Source organism: Rhea americana, unplaced genomic scaffold (assembly GCF_003343005.1).
Source record: "Rhea americana isolate MKP2758 unplaced genomic scaffold, rheAme1 scaffold_740, whole genome shotgun sequence".
Classification (NCBI taxonomy): Eukaryota; Metazoa; Chordata; class Aves; order Rheiformes; family Rheidae; genus Rhea; species Rhea americana.
Genome location: NW_028186913.1, coordinates 223 through 19,426, shown reverse-complemented (window position 1 = coordinate 19,426; position 19,204 = coordinate 223). Strand labels below are relative to the sequence as shown.

The 19,204-nt window shown below is 38.4% G+C and overlaps 2 protein-coding genes and 1 long non-coding RNA gene across 15 annotated transcripts in view; 1 reads left to right on the top strand and 2 right to left on the bottom strand.

Moving 5' to 3' along the window:
• SLC35E2B (solute carrier family 35 member E2B) overlaps window positions 1–13,231 on the bottom strand; it is a 22,394-nt gene extending 9,163 nt beyond the window's left edge. For 3 of the 12 annotated variants that reach the window (XR_014897889.1, XR_014897888.1, XM_085322112.1), the window contains exons 1-10: window positions 11,625–11,920; window positions 11,004–11,053; window positions 8,485–8,628; window positions 5,820–6,344; window positions 4,959–5,094; window positions 3,637–3,764; window positions 2,662–2,782; window positions 1,629–1,682; window positions 866–938; window positions 15–160 (exon numbers count right to left, since the gene is read on the bottom strand). Coding sequence is in view for 10 of the 12 variants with exons in the window: in XM_085322112.1 (XP_085178238.1) it covers window positions 15–160; window positions 866–938; window positions 1,629–1,682; window positions 2,662–2,782; window positions 3,637–3,764; window positions 4,959–5,094; window positions 5,820–6,144 (983 nt within the window). In the remaining 2 variants the exon portion in view is untranslated. Of the gene's footprint in view, window positions 1–14; window positions 161–865; window positions 939–1,628; window positions 1,683–2,661; window positions 2,783–3,636; window positions 3,765–4,958; window positions 5,095–5,819; window positions 6,345–8,484; window positions 8,660–10,164; window positions 10,183–11,003; window positions 11,054–11,624; window positions 11,922–12,071; window positions 12,250–13,204 lie in introns of those variants that run through there. The other 9 variants (XM_085322114.1, XM_085322122.1, XM_085322113.1 and 6 more) reach the window with 9 other exon arrangements.
• LOC146585921 (uncharacterized) lies at window positions 13,160–19,204 on the top strand. Of its 2 annotated transcripts, none has more exons than XM_085322123.1 (5): window positions 13,160–13,247; window positions 13,605–13,677; window positions 14,514–14,667; window positions 16,693–16,838; window positions 18,720–19,204. In XM_085322123.1, the coding sequence occupies exons 1-5, from the start codon at window positions 13,231–13,233 to the stop codon at window positions 18,900–18,902; spliced, it is 573 nt and encodes a 190-aa protein (XP_085178249.1). In that variant the 5' UTR covers window positions 13,160–13,230; the 3' UTR covers window positions 18,903–19,204. The 2 variants fall into 2 exon arrangements, with proteins under 2 accessions (XP_085178249.1, XP_085178250.1); XM_085322124.1 differs by having other exon boundaries at window positions 16,693–16,902; window positions 18,720–18,805.
• LOC146585922 (uncharacterized) lies at window positions 14,795–19,070 on the bottom strand. Its single transcript, XR_014897890.1, has 3 exons — window positions 19,007–19,070; window positions 18,277–18,933; window positions 14,795–15,811 (listed from the first exon to the last, which is right to left on the bottom strand). It is a non-coding gene; the product is annotated as an uncharacterized LOC146585922 (long non-coding RNA).

Genomic DNA, 19,204 nt, shown 5'->3' with positions numbered 1-19,204 from the left:
TATGAAATTTTTACCTGAAAGTCACAGGAGAAATTTTTCCCATCAAGGCATAGGCTGTAACACTTTGCAGGTGGAACAAGACTCCGTCTATTAAGAGAAGTACAATGATATCTTGGTTGTAGCTGAAGCTCCTTCCACTTTTCCCAATTACCGGTACGTCCTAAATGCAAAAAGAAGATTTTAAGACTAATTTATAAATAAATCTAGAATCAAACTTCTCTCCAAGTCTAAAAAACAAAATCATTATTATTATTATAAACAAATACTTGTTTTTCATCAAAATGTCAGCAAAGCAAAAGCTAAAACATGCAGAATCTTTATAGCCTCAAAATATGATTTTTCCTCTAAAAGAATACACTAGAAACCCAGGTCTGATCTGAATGAACTTTCCTGGGCGCTCTGCTTGTCTGTGACGTATCTTCTCCTTTGAACACTATTATATGACAATATAAGGATTCATATTTATCTTCTGACAATTTATACTTACATCATGTCAATCTTGCTTTCAGAGAGTTAATACTGTTGCATACCATGTGAATATAAGCAAAAAGTCAACAAGTATTTAGCATTTGTTTAAGTCTTTATCTGAATATGTCAGGATTTTAGAGGAAAAAAAAATCACGATTTTGTCTGAATTGGTGCATTTAAATTAAAATCACACTTTCTGGGTCACTTTGCAAGTCATGTCTATACTAACCTTTTTTCTTTGAACATATTTTTTTCCAATCTCTTGCATCTCTTGGAATGCAATCTTGGAAATGCATTCCAGGGTGATTTTAAAAAACAGGAAGGATGGAAGGTAAACCTAAGGTTATGCTCACAAGTCAATAAGAAAATATACATCAGTGTAGCAAATTCAAATTACCATAAAAAATATCCAAGCCGGAATAAGCATAACCACTGCTGCAGCACTGGTATAAAATTGAAGCTCTGGGGCTCTACAAAGGACAAACAAAGRAATTAGTAAAATCTTCTACTTTCTTAGAACTGAAGAAAGCTGCATCAAATTTAAGTAGAAGCCTCATTATTGCATTTACAGACATCAAAAAGTAACACAAAAAAAACATCTACCAAGCCTTGGGGACAATAAGTTGAGCAATCTCTTGGAAAGATGGTATTTTGCTTTCCAAGTTGGCTGAGACAGATTGAAGATAAAAGGCTTGATGTTTTCTGCAGTTACTTCTGAAAAAATTATAGTCTTTTTTTTTTTTTTAAAAAAAAAAGAGAGAGAGAGAGAGGGAGAACATATTTTATCACACTATTTTACTACTGGTTCACATGTTTCATAGTTAAAATGTGGAGTGGGTACTGAAGGTTGCTTCTGTAAGACTGATAATGTTAAAGGAAGTTTTATGATTGGATATGACAGGATAAGGACACATTTTTGTATAAAGATGACTCATTTTGGGTATGCTGAGAGTTTTAGCTGATCATGACTCCTCCCTACCACAGTGGGACCTGAGAATTTATGAGTTTTTCTTTTCTGACAAAATCATTTAGATTAAAACTGCAAAGAGCTTAAGGAAAAAAAAAATAGTCTAGTACAATCTAATCACAACTAATGGGTTACCTCATGCAGCCCAAGGTCCTTCTATTATCAACAAACTTGAGTTATTTTAAATACTTACGAAAATCTGTATTTATCTCCACTGAGTAGTTTTTTGGAAAAGACATTTTGCAAACTGAAAAAAAAAAAAAGGAAAAAACACTTACCTATAGATTTTAGATATAATGAACAAAAACTGTGAGAAAGACAGTTGTTTCTCTGGAATACATTAGGTGACATTGTCTACACATTTTTTATTCACATAAACAAAGCTCAGTTTGAATTCTATTTTCTTCTAAATAATCTAGGGATTTAAATAAAATATTTTAAAGTATGATTCATAGCTAAACATATTCAGGGAAGAAAAATCCAGTACACACTTTTGCTACTTTAAYGCATTTATCTACAAAATAACTATTCTGTAATATACCCTAAAAGTTTTACTTTCAAGGTAAAATATGACACCTGATTTGCATTCATTRTATTAAAATAAAGCATGAATACAGTCCTCTCTCATGCCTGAACCTCTGCTATAATTAAGAGTGCAAAGTGTACAATGCCAAAATAAATCATCATACCCAGAGCAAGAGGGGAGAGACCACAAAACACTCACCAAGTCTACCTTATTTTGGAAAGAAGCATGCAAAATAAATTTAGACCTAAACTCAGAACTTTCACAGAAAATGACACATTCATATGTAAAATCCGACACAGTCCACCACCATTCTCTAAATCAGTATGTGTCAAAACTATTTCACATGCAAGAAACTAAAATTCTCAAGTGTTCTTGCCATCATACTAGTTTTAAAGCTGCTCACCATTTGCCGTCCTGATGATGTACAACAGAATAATTTTGTAAATCATCTCTTAATAAAAATAAGAAGAGTGATCCTAGTATTTCTAAATTAATTCTATCTTGAAGTCACAAAGTTGTACTGTTCTTTATCTCACAAATCCTAACAGATATGGTTTCTCATCCCAAGAGTAACTAGTTAAAAATAATTTTTATATACCAAAGCTTAAATGTAGTATACAAGAACTACAGGTAATTTTCTCCYATTTTGTAACAAATAAAATTCCTCTATTCCACACATGCAACCTTCATTATGCCTTACCAGTCCATGATATTAGTAGATAAAGCTGCTGAGAAGCCCAGAATGTTGAAACTGATTTCAGTAGCTGTACAAAGAGCTAGCCCACCCATAACAGGGATGAGAGAAAGATTAACCAGCAATCCTGCAAATGAACAGAAAGTTTAAAATCTGTATTTAATTATTGTACTTCCAATACAACACATCAGATAATATAGTTAGAAAAAGTCTCAATTCCAGATTAACTTCTTTAGTTAAAAGAAAAAAAAAACTTCTTTGAAAGGATTTTAAATTACAGAGGTTCTAAAATGAGATCTCAAACAATAACAACGTGCTCTGGAAAACAATATGGATACATACTCAGTGATGAAAATATCTACTTTGGAAAAGAAAAATAGACTGATGCCTGTTTTCATTTAATCTTTGTCACCAAATAGCAGAAAAAAATAATATTCACTCTTCTTTCTCTGTAACTGAACTAGTATTTTTCTGGTGCATTTCAGCCTTCTGTCATTTGGGCTTTGCAGCACAAAAACTGAATGGCTTCTGTATTACTCCTCTGACTTGTAATTGGTTAGAAGCAAAATCTCTTCAAGCAAATAGCTTCAAGCATGCAATCAAAAGAAAATTATGTTGTGGAGCTGAACTCTGGAAAGTCAGCTTTTATTTTTCAGCCACAGAGTGATCCCAGTAAATAAATTCAGGATTTTTAAATTCAGATCAACAAGTTATCCTCAAAAAAAGGAACACACAGAACTATTTAAAAGGTACAATGATATCTCTTGGCAGAAAAAGAACTTCAAACCAAAATTGCCTTTAAACAGTTGTCTTGAAACAAATCATTTTTCACTTGTATGTACTCTATCTACTGTGTTCAAATGGAATAATTCTGCCAGTTTCATCCAATTACTTACCACATTCTGGTGGAATCTCCCTGTCAAGGCCAAGTAACCCATAGCATTACACAAAATGATCATATTTTAACAGTGAAGTACTTACCAGTGTATTCTCCTAATATCATTCGAGACATAATAACAGTAAAAATAGGTGCGGAGCTTTTAACTGTTTCTGCAAACGAAACAGCCACATTTTTCAAGCTGACAAGCCCTAACACTACTGTTGCAAATCTGTAAAAGAGARTAACAGACAAAGTTAAGCAGAGAATAATATAACGTTTAAACATCATCTTTTAGATATCCAGCCTAGGAAACAACTGCACTGTAATTTATCTAGTAATATATAAAATTGAGCTACAGTAAGTAAAAACATGGATGAGCGTAGCCAGCAATCAAGTTGCCAAACTTTGATAGCTTGACTGAACTGCAGTAACTGACCAGCTACATACTTCCAGTCCATAGCACCTGCTATGGTGTAATATGCATCAAGTATGCTATGGTATAATGCATCAGATCATTCCCTTTGCAGCAGCTTAAATATTCGTACCTACTTAGCAAGAATGAGGGCACATTTAGGCAATTATCAGGTGCAGTCTGTACATCACGTACAATAGACCTCTAACAATCCATAAAGCTTACTTTTTAAGCCACTCAGTAATCAAGCCTCAGCTGACAATGTTTTAAGCTAAGATTTTCAGTAGGCTTAAGTTAAAATCAGTTAATACAGTTCTACCGATAAACAGTAATTTGCTAAGGAAACTTTAACACTTGTAGCCATCCATCTGTACTGTAAGTTAAGTATGCTGAACATTTATTCATACTTTAAACTATGAAATTAATCAGCAAGACTGCACAGTTATTAAAATAAAGCTGTTCTGAATTAATATGAATGCTCTTATCCCATATCACTTTTGTAGCGTAGAAGAAAATCAAACCATATACTCTCTCCTAGATCACAGACTGATGCTATCCCAGCATACAGCAAATACTTACTTTTAAAACGTAAATGTTAACAGTCTGTATCACCTTTGAGGCAAAATGCTGGCAAAGGTGATAGAACAAAGCAACATTATAATATATGCTATTATACTAAACAAATGCCAGCCTCAAACGAGAACAAGAAATAACAGCAAATGGAAAGACCATGTTAGAGTATGTCTTAAAAGAGGTTAATTGCAACAGAATGCTAAACTAGCTCAAAAMTTGGCATCTGGAAAAAGAAACATAGTAGTTAGGAAAAAGAACTAAAGACAAAATTGTCCTGTGATTCTTATTTTTGGGAGGGGACGAAGGAGCAGGTGAACACTGTTCTAAATGCTTTCTAATCCAAGAAAGAAAAGGAAGAAAGCCATGAAAACATTGGTTTTCTACAGAGGAACACAATGAAGCAATCAGATAAATCTCTAAGAAAATTTAACCATTTACCTCATTAATCCAACAAACAGCATTATCATAATGAAATTGGGTGGATACGAGATGCGTGATTTGTGCTGGTACAAACAGCATGGAACAAACATTTTAATACAGCCAATAAAGGTAGTTGAAAGCATCTGAACAGCACCTAAAGAAAGATGGGGAAAACAAATCATAAGATGATGAAATCAGAAAGAATCAAGCAACATGACAATCTGCAGTATTCTTAGTATTTAAGAAACATAGCCACTATTATCTAAATTTTATGAACATGCACAAAAGCCCTTTTACTCCTACATCTACCAGTAAGGTGGCAGAATACAGCATAAAGGTGGCATATACATACAAAATCTGGCACACAGATAAAATGCACTTTGTTTCCCCCTTGAAAAGAAAGAAAAAAAAAAAAAAGAGGCAAAATAAGCCTATCAGATAATAGTGGTCATGTGAAGGCAACTTTTGCATTTCTACAAACAAATTTAATCTAAAGAACTCTGGAAACAATTAACTCCAGACTTAATTTTCTTAAAAGCCTCACACTACCCTACAATACAGAAAACAGAAAATTTAATTACATTTTTCTTTCCAGCACTTTTTTTTTTTCAAACACCATTTTACATCTTCTCTATGAACAAAGTTTTGTTCTCTCTTTCAAAGACTAGAGGGACAAGGGGAGGAAGGGACAGTGTCACAACTCCCTTTAGAGGTCAAGGTTACAACTCACAATTTCCCAGCTTCAAGATCCACCCCACMTCACCTAGAAAGGTCTTTTYCACTTCAAGTGAACAATTTATTCCCACAACTTTGTACAGAAGGATCTGATATTGTCAAATATCTCAATGTAATTAAAGCGTCAAAGAAAGGTAAGGTTACCTAGCATGCTGGGCTCTCCTTCCAGTAATGAAAGGATGTATTTGTTAAGAAAAAGAGTGCAAAAGCTGAAGAAAAACCACAAAGTGAGGTAGATGAGAGCATGGGAATTCCAGATGCCCAAGTCTGACTCAATGACTGTAGTCTCTGTGATAGTTATTTTCAGAACATTCTCCTCCGGTACACTATCACTTCTAGCAATTACAAATTTTTCACTCCTGTTAGCAAAGAATGAGCCTAACTGAAATAATGCTTTTTCCTTTGGCTTTTCTTCAAGGAGGGGAGGATTAGGTTCCTCCAGTGTCTGAGTACTTGCTGCAGTTGACATGCTGACGTTAAGAAACTAATGTTTGTCCTTAATATAAAGCAACATTGACTAAGTACACTGTGCTACTTCAAGGAAACAAAAATATATGATTAATCCTTCATCTCCAAYGGCTTGCAAAAGTGTGYTTGGTCCTCCAAATAAGATCTTGCAAAAAGTAAACTTCACTTGCTTCTTCATGTGGTCTATTCCACTTTTTGCGCCTGAGAATGAGAAAAGAGAAGAAAGGAAAACAACATAGCTCTGAACATCATGACATTTTAAATCCCTAGCACAGCAAAAACATCACATTTCACTGTCAGTTTATTGAAGATAAAAAGACCTTTGTGCCTTGTCTTTCAGACTGTATTGTGCCCTGCTAATATGACCATGATACCAAGATGAAGGACTAAGAACTTACCTAGGAGATTTTTTATTCTAAGTATGTATATGCACCCACACACAAAACCATTTTGTTCTTAAGTTCTTTCTCCATCTAAAGTATGTCAACACAGCCTTTTCAGTTATAATTAATTCTTCTTCAAGATTCTACAGTCATCTTTGTCTCAGTCTAAGGTATCCTTATAATCACTACAGAAGAATCTTCATAACTTAGAAACCTGGGCAGAAGCATGCACCCTTAGTACTACTTACTCCCTTACCATAATCTTGAGTTAAAGTGAGCTATCAGTAATCAAGGACTGTAACTTCCAGTAAACAAGCATTTAACTTCCRCTGTCCTAGTAACTAGGTGAATTACGTGAACAAAGCAGGAAAATATATCCAAGAGTTTTCCATGCAGACTTGTTCTGAATTTAATTACTTCTAAATAATGCAGTGTTCCTTATTTTGCTACTGTAGCACAGTTATATCTTGTGATTCTGTGATTAGTATTTGCAATAATTCACAAATCCCTCCCCCTTTTCTTTTTTAACTGATAGAAGGCAGCACTAGATCTTTTTGCCACCAGAGGTTTCCCCTCCTACAAGTTATGTGAATTTGGTGAGTTACAGTAGAATAGTACAGAGAACAACAAAAACACACCCTGACCTTTATTCTTCTGAAGTCATGTAATGGTAGCATCGTAATGCTAACAGATGCAAAGTGTATACTACGACAGAAAAGAATTGCACCCGAGCATTTTATCTGCAACTTTAAAACCTATAATTGTATTTATTGCTTTCTATTTTGAAGTCTGTATTTCAGTCTGTATTTTCAAAAGAAAACAGAATGACACAGATGAGAAAGAAATGACAGACAGGACCTCTTTTGCTCCATGATGAATGAGCACTAGGGGAAATTATATTTGGAATATTGTTATCTACAATCACATTTGGTGGATGAACAGGATGGTGAACCTTACAGAGTTTAAAAAGTCATTCTCAAGTTGGAAGTTAATCATGGACATCTAGGCAAAACTGTTTGAAATGAGACCATAACACTACAGTGTATCAAAAATAGCACAGGAAAAGATGAGTGGTAAGCAAAAATATAGGAGTTCTAACAACAGCTAGTATACTTGCACTGAATTTATGTTATTTTATCATGTTTGCTAAGGTGAATATGATACACTTTTCCTTTCTTCACTGTGAGAGTGACAGAGCACTGGAACAGGTTGCCCAGAGAGATTGTGGAGTCTCCTTCTCTGGAGATATTCAAGGCCCRCCTGGACGCAACCCTGTCTAACACGCTTTAGGTGACCCTGCTCGAGCAGAGGGGTTGGACTAGATGATCTCCAGAGGTCCCTTCCAACCTTACCGATTCAATGATTCATGCTTTTTAATGTCCAGTGCAACAGCCCCCAAATATTCACGAAGATGTACTAAAGATTTAAATTTCACTGTCAGTTTCAAAACCCTAAACAGCAGCTACTCTACACTGAAAAGTTCCATTCCTCATGTATTATATTTCTGTTGTTACAGCCATGCACAGAAGGCCTTCATCCCTATTCCCTTATCCTTTTCCACTATTTTTATCAGTAAATCATGCTCACAGCACACTGAGATACAATGCTTATTAACACATTCACATTAATCTATATATTCAAGTTAACCCAGTTTAACAGAAAACTAGTCAATTTAAAGGAGGGCATGCATTCTTTAAGAGAATTTGAAAGGAAAACTTGATCCTTGATTCCTTCTTTTTTAGGTCTTTAAAAAAATTCCTGTACATTCAGAACTATTAAGTGTTATCACAACTTTGTTAATAATTATTCTCTTTATACCGCTCTATTAAAACCAAAAGCAATTAAGTAAAACACAACACCCAGCCTCGGCATCACTGCTATATCATATCTAGTATCACTGATTCCACATATGGCAGCAAGTTGAAAAGCAATTAAAACCCATGCCCCAAATTACTGACCTGCTGTCTAAAATCAACTGGAAGGTCTTAAATTGGCTGAAAGAGTTCTTCATCTGGGACTAATTCAATCTTCTTCCCTTAAGACCAACTCGCAGTTGATGTTTACCGATAGATGAAAATGTAGCAGAGGATGGTAGACTGTTTCTGTTGGTTTACACACAGACWTTGAATTTTCCTGGTCACAAGAATAAACAGCATGCAGTGCATTTTACACTGTTCTTTGCATCTTGTCTCATCTTTACTACAGTAGAAATAAAAAATATTGTAGTAAAGGTGAAAAAAAAATCTATTTGGAGTACAAGCTTTGAGAGACTCATACAAATCCTGACTGTATGAGAAATAACTAATTACCAATCAATTTGACGACAACTCAATTTCATATGCATGAAGACACCAAATTTGTAAGACTGCTGCATTCACACTCCTTTTCCCTTTCTGTTCCTAGTATTTTATTGGAATATACTGTCTTCAAGCTTAAATTTTATTGGAAATATACTGTCTTCAAGCTTAAAACAAGAACAGAGTGTCAGCCTTTTCTCAAAGAATTTAAGGGTGAAGAAAATTAAAGAAGACATTGTCTGAAAATGCTTCTAAGCATCTGGTTTTTATTTTAAAATATTTTTGTCCCTTCAGTTCTTAACAGAGTAGTCATATGGGAAGAGAAAAACTATACTGATTACTTTATGGTWGACTTGCATCAGATTCAAACTTACCCCTTGGTTTGATTACTGAATTACTGACATTATTTTTTATTGCATGCAAGTGGCCTTCATGGGAATAAACATCATCTTGCTGCCAGCTAGACTGCACAAATATATAGAAATGACAGCTATCTGTACAGTGTGTTTGTGGAAATGATGCCACAATTTAATGAACATTTCAAAACTAGCACCATTTCATAACGCCTCTGAAATAGTCTCTCCTTCACTCACTCCTGCAACAATAATCGTTTTTGTGGCCATTCAGTAGACCAAACTAGGTAAACTGCTCGTGAAATTTAAGGCTACAGGAAAAAGGTTACTCCTAATCCACATCAGGTCCCCAATACAGTTTCCCCCTTTCATTGTAACAGCAGCAGAAAGTCGATTGTTTTCTGCAGGCCTCAGAAGAAAAGAAACACCAAGTTTTTGCAAAAAGTAAAATGCAAAAGCAACACAAGTTAACAAGATGATGCTCACTGTACTTTTTTACTAGCTCCACCATAGGAAATGTTTTCAAATTAAACTGCAACATTCCACACTAAAGTACAGTAAGTAAAGGAGGAAGACAACAAACAAGGAATAGATCATATGTAGGGTTTTACAACAACACAATGTTCTAACATAGTTCAAAAGCAAATAAATTCTCGTTCTCTGAAGGGGAGGTATATGTTGTGTCCCCCTTTGYCAAAACTCCAGAGAGGTAAGGATGAGGGCAGCTTGTGGAAATCCAGTTGCAAGCGCTGAGCAATATTATAATAGGGCCCTGAAACATTCCAGACACGAACTTCACTAAGGTTTTCTGCAACAGACCTACAGATTAAGTACGGGCAGCCAGATGGGCTGTGTTCACTTAATTCTGAGACATACTGCAATGTTGTCTAAAAGCAAGCACAGAGCAAGAATGGTAAAAGTCTATTCAGAGATGACTTTGATAAAAATCAAAAGGCAAGAGATAAAAATAACCAGATTCAAAACCAACCTGGGTATCAGATTGTTTTGATGAGATTACTATTTGATGACATRGTTCCAAAATCTTTGTACTAGTATTCACTTAAATTAACTTTTCATGATAAACTGCAGTTTTAACCCTAATTATTAAGGGAATGCTGAAAATAGAAAAAGCCAACATAACTGTTTAACATACCCAGAGATTTTGCCTAAAACTGAAATAATACAATTAAATATAACACATACAGTGACAAAAAGTTACATGAAAGAGGAATATAGTACCTTTTAAAAATTACATATACTTAATCAAGACTCAATTTATAATGAAAACAAAACACATCATTTCTGGCACTGCTGATTCTGTGTTTTTAACTATGTATTACAACTCTTGCTTTTGTACATATTCTTTCATAAAGCATACTGAATATTTTTATTATCAAGATATATTCATTTGCAAGTGTTTGTCAGGTACTCCAAAAAATTAATATAAAATTCTTCTGCCATGCAGCTGACCTCAGAACAGACACACTTTGTTCAGAAGGTCTAATTATTTCTCACATAGCTTAGCAGATTCTGACAATCACTGTTACACATGACACTGACAGTTCCGTACTGCATTCGTTTGTCCAACATTAGAAGTGCTCTAAACTTTGTAATGACCACCATGTAACAGTGAAGACAGAAAGTCTTTGCTACACCTTGTATACGTCTCTAAGGAGAGAGATATTATTTTGAAAATATCCCCAAAGAATTCTATAAAGTCAGTCTCACATCCTGCACAGAAAAATAAAAGCTCAAAAATGTTGCAAATATTTGAGAAATTAAGGCTAATCTAACGGTGAAAAACAAACAAAAGCTTTGTGAGCATACCTCTTAATCTACTTGCATGCAGCGCAGATCATCCAAACATTGCTTCTAAACTGACAAAGGCACAGAAATCAGCATCCCAAGTAAGTAGAATATCTAAACTATGTTTCATTATATGGTGATGAGGGCACCTAAGATATTTATGAACACAAATTGTAAATACAACCTCAAAGCTAGGAATATCTATGCAAATAAGAAGATACTATGTGCTAAAAAAATACTTAAACAGCTTTATTGTACATCAGTTACRTTTCTAGCAGCTCAGTCCTAAACATCCCTCCTCAGGAATTCAGGATCAACTACCACGCAGGCAGATTCCACACATACTTCTGTGTCCCAAAGCACCTATTTATCTTACCATTTAAAACATACTAGAAGCAACAAGAGCACTKCATACTTGAAGCTGCTCTCTCCATTCTCATTGACAGACCATCACAGAGTAGCACTATACAATTTCAGTTTTGGCCTGTTACCCCCAGCTTCCTGTCTTAAGGATTTTCAGAGAAGAAAATTACAGCTGCGGCAAGTTAGAAAAAGGAAATAACACGGACTTCTCCCTCCTAGGGACGAGATCAAGCTGAGCTTGGCCAAAGCGATCTTTAAAAAACAGCACTTTCAACATACTATGAATCTTCTGAATCGGTACCAGCAGAGTCTGACGACCGTTTTCCCTCTTGCAGGCGGAAACCCGACACTCCGGTGCAAGAAAACCACGCAAGAGATCACAGAGGGCACCCGGAGGCTTCCGAGCCCGTAACTGCGTGCTTGCAGGAACAAAGCGCCGCTCCCCGGCCAAACCAAGCCTCGGCTTTTCCAGGCCCGCCCGCCCGCGGGCCGCCGCCTGCCCCCGGCTCGCCGGCCGCGCCGCTCCCGCCTCCAGCCTGCGGCGCCGCGCCGCGCCGCGGCCCCTCCTCCGCCCCGCTGGGGAGAGGGGCGCGGCCTGCCGAGCAGCCTCGGCCCGCCCACGGCGCGGGGTAGCGTTCCCGTTGCGCCGCTTGCTCACCGCGCAGTAACTGGATTCAGTAAGCAGTTCTGCTCACACAAAAGACGCCCCCCCCCACGCGCACGCACCGGCAGGAAAAGCACCTCTTCTAGGGCCTGCTGTTCCTCAGGGGTGAGGATGGCTCCGTGGAAAAGGGCCTCAATCCAGCCGACCACGGGAAGAGCTGTGTGCGTGTGTGCATTCTGTGCGGAAACACGTCAAGGCGTTTGCAGGCCCGCAAGGCTCGCAGCCGGGGGACAAAACCTGTATGTTCTTCCAGAGTGGGCAGCAACCAAGTTAGCTTGCTTCTGCAGTTAAAAATGAAGTTTTTGGCTCCCATGCAAACCACCCCCCTAGGAGACCTGCTTGCTTGCAATTCCTGGAGCAAGTGAGCCCTGGGGAGCAGAGATTTCAAAAATAGCTTCTGCATTATAAGCACAAATGGAAGGGCAACGAATAAGCACAAACTCAGAATTCACCTTGGTTTGAATGAAAGCTAGGTCCAAAACCGTGATGGCACCGCTCACTGACGCTCTGGTGGGGGCACTGCAGTGATCTCAGTCCAGCCTCTTTACAGCACATACCGATTTGTGYACCTGTGAAGCACTGCCCTCTCCTGTGCCATCTTTGTCAAAACAACCATTTCTTTAACTATTACAGCAGCTGGTCAAAGGGAGGACTGTAGGGTTACAGGATGATCATTTGGCAGGGAAAAAAATAGGCTATAGGGAATGCAATTCCAGTGAAGGGGAACAACTGACTCAAAAAGCAGCAACGTTCACTGGTTTTCAAGTCAATCCAGACCTCTTTAATCTAAGGAAATGGGAACCACCGGCCATTGTTTTCTGTTGCAGTGCTTGACCCAGCTCCTCCACCAGGCCAAGCCAAGGAAAGTAACTGCAGCTTAGCACCTGTGCACAGCGCAAGGACACACCTCCGAGGAGGAGCAAGAGGCAGAGAACGCACCGCGGGTAAGTAGAGGCAGGGGAGAGCGCCGCTAGGCCAGCGCGGGCAGGCTGCCTGCCGCGGGAGGGCCGGCCGCGCTCGGCGATGGTACTCCCCCCGGGCCCGAGTCCCCGCGGCTACGGGGCAGCGAGGCTGCCGCAGCGGCTCAGGCCCGCTCGGGACGGGGAAGTGACGTCCCCGCTGCCCGCCCGCCCCCGGAAGTGCGGGCATTGCCCAGAACCGAGCGCGGCCGCTGGGGCCATGTAGGAACCGTTACCGAAGCGGGAACACGCCGAGGCGCCCATGGAGCCGGCCGACAGGTAGGCAGCTGCGCCTCGCGGCCTGGCCCTAGCGGCGACCCGTAGCGTGTCGTGCCGCTAGGGGGAGGGAGGCTGGGCGGTACCAAGYTCTTGGGGGAGGGGGCAGCCCTCCGCTCTCTGCTTCCTTGTTACCCGGGGGCACCGGTAGCGGAGAGGGGAGGAGCCTGGCCCGCCACCCTCACCTGCCACTGGTTGGTACGGTCCGAGGAGTGCGCGCGGGGGGGCGGGGGGAGAGGAGGTCCTAACCTGCCTCCCGCGGRGGGCGGGCGGGAGTGACATCGCCTGAGGGCGGTGGCTGTTAGCCCTGCGCCCCCATAGGCGCCCGGTCGCGACAAGACTTTCTGTGTCTTCTGCCAGTGACACCGCAGCCCTTCCTGTGCCGAACCTCGTCCCCCGGCACCGGGAGCTCATCCCCACGCCCTGCGGCCCCGTGAGTATCCCAGCGGCACGCATCTTGTCTTGTTTTTTAAACAAAACCGTATCTTCAAACGGACAATAACGTAAAGTGACTTTTGGTGAATTACATAAGAAACATTTCCAATATAAATATGTTCAAATCACGTTCAGCAGGAGGAAATCACTGGACAACGACGATGTCACAGCTAAGCCCTGACTCCAGGTGACTCTCCACCTCCACATACCCGTTGGCAAAGCTTTTTATCCTTACTGCTGACATCAGAGGAAAATAAAGTATTTTTGTTAGTATGGTGCAGTTTATCAGTAGTTCARCTGTCTCCAGGGTTTATGCTGCCTAGGATGAAGGGGAAAATATATGTCAGATCCTGTGTGCATTGCTTAGAAGGGCAAACCTTTATGATTTTCCGGAGCTGAAAATCCTGATGACTGTGCGAATAGAATAGTGGTAGAATTTACTTGCTGAACACTGCTTGTTACATTTTGACATGCCTAGTTGTGGGCATTGAAAAATCTTGGTTTCAGGAGATGAAATTACGGTAAGTTACAATAAAATCACGGTCAAATAAATTACAATATGCTGCTTTTTGTGAGGTGKAGCAAAGTGTACTATAGGCTCTGGTTGTAAACCAGAAAATCTAGGCTGAGATTACTTAACAAATAAAGWTAGTTCTCCCTTCCTAAACAATTTTGGAGTTTCTATTCCGCTATAAAGAGTTTCCCTTTCTTTTTGCAAGGCCAGCCCTAAAGTGGAAAGTGTGTCATTTATCTAACTTGCTTTAATGCATTTCTTATGGAAGAGCAACTAGTTTACAGCACATTATGAGTTTAAAATATTTTCTTTYTTTGCAGATAAAGCCTTGTTCAGAGCTATCGTTTCCTGTCAAGATCTACTTCTGTGTGACTATTTTATCTCTGCTAAGTGTAATAGGGCTCACCATAGAGACACTCACTCAACAAACTGAGGAAGACTTCACCATTTCTTTTATACAATTAGTTGGAGTTGGTAAGACACATACTATTTGTATTTTAAAACAAATATATTCTTCCCCAAATAGTAATTAAGGAGCAAGCAAGGTTTCTTATTTCATTCCATGTGACACGATACATCATACACAGAGTCTTTTGCAAGTTTAGYATTACAGGCTAGAGTAATAGTTTATTTCAGAGTACTTTCTTATATTACAAGAAACTAAAAATACACAATTTGTTCTGAAACATAAGAAATTATATCATCTCTCCAAGTTTCTGCAATATTGTTGCTTCACCTGAAGTATTTTAATGAAAGAAAGAAAGGGCCACCTCTTTTGGTGGGTCCATTCATATTAAATACAAATGAAACTTAACATAAAATATATATATATTAACATGAAAATAAATAAAACAATTATTTTAGGAAGTTGCCTTCAGTGACTTTAGCAGGTTTTGACTATTAACTAGCTGGCCAACACAGTCTAGAAAGGACAGCCAGCCTTCATGTCGACCATAAGCAATCACTGCTTACCAGCGTTCATCTTTTCACCAAAAGAGAACAAAGGCAATAGATGTTGTTCCAGATTCTATCATTAGACACATACAAACAAAATTTTAATTTATTCCTAAATTCTGGTTTGATTATCAGCTTCTCACACAAGACTCAGCACACCAACAAAAATTTTAACRTTAGAACAGACCACTGGTACCTCCAGTCTGTCACACTGCATTGTTATGTGCTTCAGGAAAAGATGAAGAACATTCATAATATACAACATGCATGCCTCTCAAAAACTCTGGTATGGATAAGGAAAAATAGTGCATGTTTAACACATTACTTCAGATTTTAATTGTTTTAACATATTAGTTGATTAAGAACATCATTCAAGAAACATATTAAAACTATGATTGGCTTACCTTGAGACTTTAAGATGTGTAAGCTAACCTGCATAAATATACCAGAAACAATTTTTTCATAATATAGACAAAGACTGTCAGAATTCAAGATGTCCATATTAGATTTTTAAAGAGAAATGAATTCCCCAGTTGTAATAATCACTTGGACTAGCAATAGTCACTTCAAAGGTGGTTTTGGATTTAATTTGATGACACATGTTGTTCCATATTTTCCAAAAAACAAGGACATGTCCTTTATTTCAGAAATGCATGTATGCTATCTGCAAAAAAAAWAATAAAAAAAAAAGCTCAGAAAAAAAATCTGTTTGCAAAAACTTTGTAGAGACTTCTTTTCTTTGAGCAACTGAAATTGCAAAACACAAAGGGCTGTTTCCTGTCCTTACAAAAAGAAAGCCTTTTTCTTATTTAAGCTTTGTCAGAACTGATGTTTAGAGATGAACAGAGACAGCTAATGGTGGTATTAAGTGTGGTTCTTTTGGACATATTTCATAACAATATAACCTCAGAACTTCCCTGAACCCATTTCTCTCTGGACTAAAGGTTGGGGGGAGGAGGAGAGTTCAAAATTTCAGCACAAAAATAAACTGTTAGGGATCTGTCTAATGTTTTAATTCAGCATGCACTCCCTTTGTAGTGGTCAGAGCCACACAAACAGTACGGTAGAGGTATAGGTATGAGTGGTAAATCCCTTGCTAGTCACTTGAATTACTCTCACTGGGAACACTATGTAATTTCAGGTGTTTTTTTTAATAAAAACAATGTTGCTTCACTTAATTCAAATATTTCAATATATTTATTTAATTCAAATACGCTATTCAATATATTACTGTTCAATGTAATATTCAAATATAATCAAATACACTGCAACTGCCATTTGGAGAGTTACTATGTTGCTATTTTCAAGGTGTCACTTCACAAATAATCTCAAATTCTAATCAGTTGGGGAGGGTACTCACAGTATGTGATTTTAGGCATCTGATTTAGGCTCATTGGTAAGAATAAAGATATGTTCTTGGCTGRGGAAATTTAAGTTACATGATCTTGATACTACAATTTTGTCTTCTGGATCAAGCATATTGAAAAATTCCACCATGTGCAATCTGTGTTCACTTGATAAATAACATTTCTTTCTCCTTTCCAGTGTTCTGTGTATACTATGTGACTAGAGGAATTCTGCAGGAGAATCGCCAGGAGCTCGGTGTTTTTGTTCTTTCCATCTTGCTAGTGATGTTTCGATCCATTGTCAACTTCACAGTTCTCTCAGCTGAACAAAAGCCAAAACTCCTGGTTAGTCTCCTTGCTTTTCTCCAAATCTTGGACCTGAAGATCTTAGAAAGGCAAAGCAGCTGTGGTAAGGGCTCAGGAAGTTCCACCTGAGTATAAGCAAAAACTTTTTTCCTGTGAGAGTGACAGAGCATTGGAACAGGTTGCCCAGAGAGGTTGCAGAGTCTCCTTCTCTGGAGATATTGAATACCTGCCTGGTTGCGACCTTGTCCAGCATGCTCTAGGTGACCCTGCTTTGAGCAGGGAGATTGGACTAGATGATCTCCAGAGGTCCCTTCCAACCTTAGCCATTCTGTGATCACAGAAAAATCGGGCTGAATTATTCCTGCTAAATCACAAATGTGCATTTCTCCAAAATGGTATATCTGTTTTTCTAAGCAATTTTAAGGGCTTCTTTATGGTAATATCTGAAAGTATCATTAATATCATAGAACTTTATTCTCACAGGATTACCACAGTAGGTATTACCTTCACTTAACCTACTCTGCTTCAGATTTCAGTCTATACAGTGACTGGTTTAAAGTCATAAATCTGACCTAGGAAATGAACTGGAATCTTTTGAGCTCATATGTGGAAACAGGGTCATTAGGCTAACTGTCTTGATATAATGCCCATAAATTCAGCATTGTGGTTTTTTTTGTTTTTTTGGGTTTTTTTTTTTTTTTTTTTTAAGAGAGTTGTGATACCTACTGCAAGGAAACAAAAAGGGACAGTGTATTAGAAGTAGTAGTATCATTCCAGATTATCTTGTTTGTGTTTCATAAGAAGAAAATGTAAAACAAGGATTGTATCCTATGCATTATTAGGGTTTATACTTAAATTTTCTCTTGCTGTGCTTCTCAGAAGTCCTTCCCTTTTAGCTTTCCCAAAGGTGGAAAGGGGGTTCCTAGCTAGAGTCATCCAAGATTTGTTCTTGGATAGAAGGGATTGCAGCCAAGCTAGCAAGATCAAAGCAGAGCAGAATTTGCCTAGTCAGTGTATGTATCAGTTATACATTTAGTTAAACATACTTAYTTACAGCAAACTGGATCGATAGGGTCAGTAAGAAACAGGCATCAAAAAGATGCAGATTAATTTAAGCTATGCATCCTAGCCTTCAGCTTATATATTAAATAAAAAGCTCAAAACAAGGCCTGGTACAGAAGATTAAGGATGTTTTTTACTACTATAAAAGTAACTTGGATTACTGTAACTCCCTCCACTTAGAATTACTCTGCCAGAATAAGACATTCTCATATAAGCATCTTTGTATCAATGTAATTATACAGAGATGAAGGACATTTTGCCACTTCATCTGTTTTTAAAGCAGCAAGTATYTGTTGTGAATGACAGCAAAGCTGCAGATACAACCCAGGCAAAACAGTATTTTTAAAAACTTGCTAAATACAGCATTCAAAATAACCCACTGCCTCCCCTAGAAATTAAAGAGGAAGATTCTTACCAGTTGGTTTATGCCATAAAAGAAGTTTAGAGCCAGTCTCTGTTAAAGCAATTTCTTCAAACTGTTCTTCAAACTCAAGCAAAATCATGCAAAAAAATGTAGTGATATTACAGAGAGTGCCAAGATTATGTCTCTTAACAGTTGTAAAACTACTATATTGAGGGTAACATAAGCAAAAGCAGCCAATATGAGTTTACAGTTATTACCAAGTGGTTACATCAAATGACCAGAATCATGATCAGATCTTTGCCAGTTAACAGTATGACAAACTACCGTGTTTAGTTGTAACATACTTAAAATGCTTACTTCAGATTTCTCTAGGCAGAGAGTAGGCAGCCTGGATATCCTTACTCATTTGTTCTATTATTTCCAGTTAAAAGAGATTTGAAGATTATCCCTGTTTCAGTGTAGCCAGTCACATCTGTATTTTTCTTTCCTATCAGGCCCGCTTCATTCTTACTCTCTTGGTTGGCTCCTTCGATGTGATCTGTGCTATCCTCCTCATTCAGAGTGAAAGCATGATGGCCTTCCGAGTGCGCGGTGCTCTAGAAAGCCTACAGTCACAATACTTCATGCTGAACCTCTGTTTTTCCATGTTGACTTTTGATCTTCAGGCGCAGGTATAGAACTCTCTCCACAAATTCCCTTTTTCTGCTTCTGTTAAGCAGAAGTTACAATTAGACTAGCTGAGCTCAGCTAACTTCCTAGAGCAATCCTGTCTGTGTCTTACCTTTTAGATAGGGTTAGCCTAATAGTGCTCATCTGTCAAGGTATTTGCTGTAGGGAAGTGTGGTAGGCGAAACGGGGCGTTGCGGAAGATCACGTGATGTGGCGTCACGACGAGGCAGGGCTAAGACAGGAAAAGGCAGCGCGGGCGCRTATATAAGGAATTGTAACGACGCAATAAACGCCATTTGCCGCATCCTCC